Source organism: Amyelois transitella, chromosome 15 (assembly GCF_032362555.1).
Source record: "Amyelois transitella isolate CPQ chromosome 15, ilAmyTran1.1, whole genome shotgun sequence".
Taxonomy (NCBI): domain Eukaryota; kingdom Metazoa; phylum Arthropoda; class Insecta; order Lepidoptera; family Pyralidae; genus Amyelois; species Amyelois transitella.
Window position 1 is genome coordinate 7,798,668 of NC_083518.1, and position 8,862 is coordinate 7,807,529.

Sequence of the window (8,862 nt, forward strand, 5' to 3'; positions counted from 1 at the left end):
AAGGTCTCAGTCCTCACCTGCAATAAATGAGCGTTCTTGAGAGCAGTTCACCCATTAGAGGCAAGATGAGCAATTGTGCTGATAGTGGTGTAGTTATGACATCGATTTATGAACTAAGAAATTTACGAATATTTATTGGCATATTTTTTTTCATTTAATATACGAAAAAATCAGAGAAAACACGATCAAAAAATAAATTAAGGCCACGTCCAGCTGGGTGGCTTAATGATGGAATCGATATTCAGAGTCGCGTACCTAGAAGGTAGTAAGGTACCTATTTTCATAATAATTTCAATCAAGAAATTGTAGAGCAAGCAAAAAATAAAAGTTATCATCTTTGCATCCGACAGCGAACTGAATTCCGGGCAACAACCATGAAATCAAGTGCTATTGCATTCTAAAGGAAAAATAACCAGGAAAAAGTCCCCGATCCCGGTCTATTCCCGTTATCAATTTTAATCCGAACGCTGAAATCCATTTTAATTCGGACAGCGAAACTTGGCTCGAACTAACACGAGGAAAGATTATAGTAAATATAGTTTTTTTTTTTTAGGAAAGAGCAACTAGGGGAAGGAACACATTAGTATAGTGCAAGCTTCCATGTAGCAAAGAATATATAGTGTGTGCCAACTGCTTCTCTTCCCGTGCTCATAAAAGTTAATCAAAAGAAGAATTAATCCAATAAAACTTTGAATTCTAAGTCATTCTTAAAGTTTTCCTAATTTTGAAATAAATTATAATGTTCATTTTACAGAACATAATACAAAGCCTTGATGGAGTGGAGACTGTTGGGCCGAGAAACGCCCACAAGGAAGACCCCGGATCTGTTTGTATAATGATGTCAAATAGCTGGCAACAAACTCAAGACCGAAAATGGCTAAAGAAGAAGAATAATCTAATAAATTAACACTCACTCTTATTCTCCTAGCTGGTGAATGGTCTAGCAGCATCTCACTCTTTAAATCCTAGTTATTATATAAGTATAGATTAACGGGCTTTGTGGCGCAGCGGTAGTACCTACGCTTGTCTGTGACACCGGAGGTTCCGGGTTCGAATCCCGGCCAGGGAAAGAAAAGAACTTTTTCTGATTGGCTCGGGTCTTGGATGTTTATCTATATAAGTATTTAAAATATAGTATCGTAGAGTTAGTACTATCTCGTAACACAAGTCTCGATCTTATTTCGAGGCTAACTCAATCTGTGTAATTTGTCCCGTACAAAAAAAGAATAGTACCTAAATACCTAGATATACCAAAATTACTTACGTATAATAACTACTTATATATATTATAATAACTTATTATTTTATTTACGTACAACTTCAGAATCCTTTTGGAAAACGTAACGCGGAGCATTTGCCAAGTCGCGAGGCATAAAATTTAGTTTAGAAAATGACATGTTACTAGGTGGATTGCTCACAACAAGCAGAATTTATTTGACACTAATACTTTCTGCACAGCATGTCAAGGACGGAACTACTGCAATACATATATAGTGTTAACTGTATAGCCTTCTAGTTTCTCCCTGCGGCTCTGACCGTTCGAGTTGCTAGATGTATGTATATTAACCTTAATAATTTTAAGGGAAATATAAAACCGATATTTATCCTGGTATCCTATTCTATACCTAACTATTGATGAATGGAGATAGAGATACTTATGTCAACTTTTGGGAATAGACATACAAAAAAACACAGATTTTCCGCGAATCCCACGAAAGCTACAAGTTTTAACCGGAATTCAAAGTACCCTACATTAGTCTCCAGACTCTTAATTGTATGTAAGTACTTACGCAAGAAGATTGAAAAACAAAAAGTAACAAACAAACTTACTTTCGCATGTATAATATTAGTTGAAATACCTACAATGTGTTGTGATCTGTAGTACCACTATTCATAATTGTATGGTTCGTTATTACCATTAATAATTAAGTTAGGACTACACTGCGCGCTTATCTGTTAGGTACCTAGTATATCTCAATACACCGATTTAATTAATCTCTTAATGTAACACGAATACGGGTTAATGACGTAGTAAATTATTGGGCTGTTAAAGTTATTGAGTGCGTTAACATATTCGTTAATTAACTCTTTGTAATCACGAAGCGGCTGTTTTAAATTGAAATAAAAGGAAATCTACAAGTATACATATCTATTTTTTGTATTTGTAGAAATTATTTGCTTCGGGCAATATGATTAATTTAATGGTAAAAGATAATATCCATCCTCCTCTTACAAATTTTATCAAAATCTGGTCGGTGGTTTTGGTTTGAAGCTAAAATAAAAAGAACATACTCTTTTCTCTCAACTATAGTTTTTAACATTATGAAAATTTTATAAAAAAACAGCCGTTATAAACTGTATAATTTTCCAAAGAAAACCTAAAGCGACCTGTTAGTAGCGCCATCTAATGATACGATACGATACTAGAAACTAAAGTTATGCGATGAGAAATATAAACCCAAAGGGATCAATTCAACCAAATATTTAGGAACCCGCAACAAACCATTATTGAAAGTGTCTTACAGAGGATTTAAATAAATACACTGTTTAATTTAAAAAGTTATTTATTTCATTAACAAAATATACATAAATATCTATAATATTGGTTCAATCTTAGAATACAATCGTTAACAACAAACAATATCTATAAAAAAAATCAAACAAAAACGATAAAAAATAGCAACTATTTGTAACTCATAAAATAACATAATAATACACGAGGGAAATAACAAATGTTAGAAATCCCTTCATATATCACAGGCGACATCTGTCATTTAATTTCTGCCAACTGCAAATGATGCCAATAAAAAATATGGTTTTGTATTTCCATTAAAAAAAATTCCAAACAACCATAAGTTGTGATAAAAAAATGTATTTTAGATGTTTTTGATGAAACTAGTTTTGGAAAGATAATAAATAATTTTCATCATAAGAGTTTTCTGTGTTGACGTCATCTAGCAGTTGGTATTTAGTTTAAAAAGTATATTTTATTTATTATAAAACTTTGTTCCTTGCATTATATAGAAAACTTCAAAACCTTAAGAAAATTAAAATAATCCACATACTTTATTGGCGGGTATCGCTTTATCTGAAAAAAAAAACATTATTTAAAATACAAAAATACTATATTAATACATACATACAATCGCGTCTTTATACCTCACGGACTAGACAGAGCCAAGTTTTATAAAAACTGAAAAACTATATTCAGATGTTTGGTAAAATAATTTATTATTTATATAATAATTATATGCATATACACAATCACGGCTTTATACCTCACGGGCTAGACAGAGCCAAGTTTTAAAAGACCATTCAAGTTTGAAAGACCATAATTATTCAGATGTGTGGTAAAATAATTTATTATTTATATAATAATTATATGCATACATAAACATCTAAGGCCCACGCCAATCAACATAAGTCCGTTTTTCAACGTGACCTTACCGGGGATATAAATAAAGGAATGTACACAACACTAACCTATCATCTTCGGATAAGGCAGATTCAAATTCTTCATAATATCTACGAATTCTTGTAACGATTTCGTCAATCGGGGATTATATTTCTTCTCTTCACCCACCGACGTTGCTGTCTGGCCCTTCAAAGATAAAATCACTGATTTAGTAACAGTACACTTTCCTGCATATTAGATGACCTATATGAGCGTTTAAATGTAGGAAAAGAGGAGTATACTTAGTGACTACATCACTTGCATTAACTGAAACCAACTTGCAAGAAAAGATTGATATTGGCCTGATATATGTGTATATTTTTTTTTACACAAATCTATTAGAAGTTAATAATAGTCTACTTTGTATACGTCGTCCGTTCTTAAAATTAATTGTTTAATAGTATGCTTCATATAAAAATCTTAATTTTATTCTTACTCTCTTCAAGTTAGAACTATTCTGTCAAACATTAGGGAGTATTAAATACATAGGAATGATGACGAGGTCTTAAAACAATAAAAATTAGTTAATTACATAATAGAATACACGCAATAACATAATAGAATACATTACCTACGTGAATTTGTAGTTTTAATTTTGACGCAATAAACGTTTTATATTCATTCAAAATAAGTTAAATAAAAGTAACAATGCCATCAGTGATCATCACATCCATAAATGCAATAATTAGCTGCCAACAAATAAGGTTACGCAAACAAGAAACTCAGGTGTGACGTCATACATAAGTATCTAGTGTTTTATAAGCGGCATTTTAGGCTCGCCCAAAAAATAGTCATCATGCCTATTCTTACCCTATAATCGTGTGCCGGGTACAAAGTGTAATGGTCTGGAAGCGTGAAGATCTTTTTGTGAACCGAATTATACAGGGCCTCCGAAGATCCCTCCTGGAAATCTGTTCGGCCGCAACCTCTGATTAAGAGAGTATCACCCGTGAAAGCAATGCCCTGAAATAAAAAAATACCACAGATTATTAATTAAATCAATTATTTGCAAACTAGAGTACAACCACGGGAACAAATCATTGCGTTCATTTCCGTCTCGCGAGAATTTCGGGAAATCGTCTCTTAATGCACTCCTAGAACACATAGGAATCTTAATGCGAAATTTAAAATATCTTGACTTGTAAGGGTTAAGGTTAGGATTTTGATGCAATTTTCATTATTATTTAAGAAATGAATTCCCGCAGGAATGGCTAAATCTAAATATACTGGCATGATTTAACAAATTATCATAAATTATAAATCAATATATGTATTGTATATGTACCTACCTAAAAGTTTTTTTTTTCAGAAACGAAATTACTATTAAAACATCTGGAAAACGGTACAATTCTCATTAATAAAGAAGTAGTTGTATGTTATTTTACAGATAAATTGACTGTATCAAATGGATTCCTTATCTGTTTGCCATTTTCCAAAGATTAACTGATAGATAATCTGTCAAGGATTAAAGTCACATGTTGTAGGTAAAAACCTTTTTTTTATATTAAATAGCCAACAAGTCGCCAATCCAACAAAATATGCTATTTTGTTGTTGACCTTATTTTATTATTTATTAACAGACTTTTTTTTACAAATTATAATATTAAAAAAAATTCCTTTGCATATATTTGTAAATATATGCAGTTACTGACCTTTTAATGACAAACATAAGTGGTACAGCCATTCGTATGACCACGGGTTGAAATAGACAGTTATTGGTGGGAATTGATCACCTTCCTTGGGTACTTATTCTGCAGCTACAGATTCTAAGAAAATTCGCCAACTTACTGACCTGTTTATGACAAATATACGTCGTACACCCGTTGGTATGACCAGGAGTAGAAGTTGCCAGCAATTGGTGGGAGCCAAATTTGATCACCTCCCCGTCTTCGAGGTACATGTCCGCTTGAGCGCCTGAAGCCTTGCCGATCACGCTTCTAGCCCCAGGCAGAAGAGATTTTAGTTTGCCGGTACCCGTAATGTGGTCTGCGTGCATGTGGGTGTTCACTAGAAATAAAGTTGGATGTCTTGAAAAGACTTATATTTTGCTATCTTCCTGACCTTGTTATGTTAGTTTGGGGGAGAGGAGATCAAGGTCAGATGTGAAGAATATTATGACGGGTGACTAGGTATTGTAATCCAATACGGTTATGGTTCAAATAAAAATCTACACATTAGCGTAAGTGAAAGCCAACTTATTTGATCAGCATTGCGTTGTGCATATTTAACACACAACATCTAGGCATTAACCACAGAATCAACCTATAACGAATCCTCAAGTCCTCGACAAAGCAGGTAAAGTTGCCCCTGTATCTAACAAGAAGTAATGACGTTTTTCTAAAAGAATATTCCCACTTACTTGCATATATCAACTTGAAGCCAAGTTGATTGATGAGATCAGCGTCCCGCTGAGCGTGTTCTAACACGGGGTCTATGAGGACGGACTCACGAGTCTTCAAGTCTCCAAGGAGGTAAGTATAGGTGCTGCTGACTGTGTCAAACAACTGGAAGTAGATTAAAACCAAACATTTTATTTAGGCCTTGTCAAGATGGTGTCAGATCAAATGTACCCTAAAGCGAAACTTGCATGAAAAGAATGATGAATGTGGATGAAGCGAAAGAAGTATGCAGAATTGCAGATATCTAACTAACAGAGATCTATTTAACAAATATCTTTCTAAATGGCTTCGATAAGCTGCCAACTTAATTTCACACTCATCCCAACCTATTTATTTTATCAAATCGCAAAGGTTTTTCATTAAAAAGAAACCGTATTTACACTACACAAGCAAAGCATAGTAAAGAGGCATTAATGACATTTTACGATGATGTTGAAGAGTTTAAATTACGTAACAATTATAAAAATACCTATATAAATAAAAAAATATTTTTTATATTATCGTATGTTAATTTTACTTAAGCAAAACAGAATATAAAATATATGTTTACTTTCGTTGCACAAATTAAAGCATAACAAATATCAAAATAAGGTTCATTTCTATTTATGCTACATCAATTTACAATAGCAAAGCATACCTGCCTGAAAAAGAAACTGTTTCCTCTGTCCATTGCGGCCGAGAAATACCTCGCTTGAGTCCCCGGTACCGCGACCCTCAATTTGGAGACTGTGAATCTTATCAGCATCCTGGCGATATAAATTGAGATATTGTTACACAACCGTGAACTATTTTACATCAATATTTGCTAGAGAACAAGCAACAGTCTGCCGTGCGACTGATAACTGTTGTGTAGCCACTGAATGTGTCATTCGGCATTGATGCTTGCATTGTTTGAAGATATATATACGATTGTGTATTGTTTATACAAACATGAATCTACGCACATACTGTAATTTTTATTTGTGTTTGTCTGAATTCATTTGTTTTCATAAATTATAACAGATTAATACACAGATATATAATAATTTGTATCTGCCACGCTGGTCTGGTAGTGAACAAAAAACATGTGTGCCAGCTTCTTTTCCTCTGTAGCAGATTTTATTGAATCTTCAATAATCAAACTTGGAACTCTTCTGCCATGTGGTTCCCGGCACCAATACAAAAAAGAATAGGTCCACTCCATCTTTTTCCCATGGATGTCGTAAAACGCGACTAAGGGATAGGCTTACAAACTTGAAATTCTTTTTTAGGCGATGGGCTAGCATCTCAATTCTATCATTAAGCCAAATAGCTGAACGTAGCCATTCAGTCTTTTCAAGACTGTTGGCTCTGTCTACCCCGCAAGGGATATAGACGTGATCATATGTATGTATGTATGTATGGAACTCTTCTTTTAGGTGATGGGCTAGAAAACTGTCAACATGTGAATCTGAATTCCATCATTAAGCTATACAACTAAACACGACCTTCCAGTCTTTTTGAGATTTCCAACTGTCTATTAATAATCATAAGCATCAGTTTAGATTTTTTTTTAGTAAACATCAAAATGAATTTGTTGATTGACACGAATCGCTTGACAAAAACTTCCAGGAACCCTAGCTTTCACCCCAGGCTGGCTGGAAGATATCCCACTAAGGGATAAGCCCGCCTTTGTACTATACTGTTTCATATTAATTAGACAGAGCCAACAGTCTCAAAAAGACTGACAAGTCACGTTCAGCTGTATGGCTTAATGATAGAATAAAGATTCATATAGTGGCAGGTTGCTAGTCATTTGCCTAAAAAGAACCCCAAGTATATTTATTTATTTTAAAAAATCAAATACATATGCAACCAGGAATATGCTATCACATTAGAAAGAGGAGTTTTAAGCTCCAGAGTACAATTAAGATCTGATTTGGAAACAAATATTGACAAGATGAAGATATGATATTTCTTAATGTTAGTACAATTAAGGGATACAATTTAATTAAAATTAAAAGATAAATATGAGTGTATAAACATATACTATTCATTGAAATAGAAGTGTAATAAGAACATCTTTTATGAATGTATTCCAAGTTAGAGCAAAAATTTAGAGATTGAGTAAGATAGAAGTATGGATCATGGTCAAAGGTACCCCACCCCACGCTTATCCACAAAGTTAAGTTGGAACTGGAAATTGATTGAAACTAGTATATAACCAACTGACGTGAAATGAAAACCCCTCACTCACCTTGTCAAAAACCAGTACTCCCGAATATGATTTTTTTTAAAATTCATAACTATCCGGAAACCGAAGCTGATTTTGACCCAAAAAGTTGTGAAGAAATTATAAATTAAAAATATTCTAGCATAAAAACACTGTACTTACTTGTTTTTGATTAGGAAACTTGTTTTCGTTTATTTGTCAAAAAATTGATAAGTATTATCACATCAACAGAAGATGAATAAGGCCGAACATCTATCAATCTATGCACGCAGTTAGTAAAATAAATAAAGCAAGTTCTCAAGAAACACTTCAAAAATGTACATTTTATATCGAGTTTTTCCTGTTTTACTTTATTATTTTGCTCGCAAGCTCCTCTTCGTACCTACGATTGTGACGTCTTGTCTGCTCAGTCAGCTGTCTTTGACAGTGACAATAAAAAACAGGTGACTGACAGTGATTGCTTAGTGACTGCCGCATAACGATGGCAATGACATGACGCATAAGCACAATAAAAAAAGTTAAATAAGTTATAGGTTTTCATCAAGTGTAAATTTAAAAAATTTCCCAAAGAGGTACATATCTTCTTTTGAATGACTTTTTAATCCTAAGTGAAAATCAAAATTAAAAATCACGCGATGTCAAATCATTTTAATTTAAAATGATATAAAAATACACAACAAATCATTTAAATCTAACGAAAAAATCTTAATCAAAATTAATTACCTACCTGCAACGTAAAAGGTATTTAGGTGGGTAGATAAATTACTGTTGGATGCAATATTCAAAATCGTAGCTATGTATTACAGAGGTAATTATTA

General features: G+C 33.2%; 1 protein-coding gene across 3 annotated transcripts; it reads right to left on the reverse strand.

Annotated features, from left to right (window-relative positions):
- Nucleotides 1-2,546: 2,546 nt before the first annotated feature.
- On the reverse strand, nucleotides 2,547-8,456 carry LOC106130296 (persulfide dioxygenase ETHE1, mitochondrial). Of its 3 annotated transcripts, none has more exons than XM_060948235.1 (7): nucleotides 8,203-8,456; nucleotides 6,491-6,599; nucleotides 5,814-5,958; nucleotides 5,247-5,461; nucleotides 4,265-4,417; nucleotides 3,484-3,601; nucleotides 2,547-3,088 (listed from the first exon to the last, which is right to left on the reverse strand). In XM_060948235.1, exons 2-7 carry the CDS (start codon nucleotides 6,596-6,598, stop codon nucleotides 3,048-3,050), a joined length of 780 nt encoding a protein of 259 aa, XP_060804218.1. In that variant the 5' UTR covers nucleotide 6,599; nucleotides 8,203-8,456; the 3' UTR covers nucleotides 2,547-3,047. The 3 variants fall into 3 exon arrangements, with proteins under 3 accessions (XP_060804218.1, XP_013184563.2, XP_060804217.1); XM_013329109.2 differs by having other exon boundaries at nucleotides 8,207-8,455; XM_060948234.1 differs by lacking the exon at nucleotides 8,203-8,456 and adding an exon at nucleotides 8,069-8,198.
- Nucleotides 8,457-8,862: the final 406 nt, after the last annotated feature.

Bases quoted from the DNA above. Each gene is read 5' to 3' on its own strand.
- LOC106130296 (XM_060948234.1), bottom strand. From the start codon at position 8,115: ATGAATTTTAAAAAAAATCATATTCGGGAGTACTGGTTTTTGACAAG. The intron at 6,600-8,068 runs GTGAGTGAGGGG...TTATATCGCCAG, and splicing joins GAGTACTGGTTTTTGACAAG to GATGCTGATAAGATTCACAG. The intron at 3,602-4,264 runs GTAAGAATAGGC...TTATCTTTGAAG, and splicing joins ACCCGGCACACGATTATAGG to GGCCAGACAGCAACGTCGGT.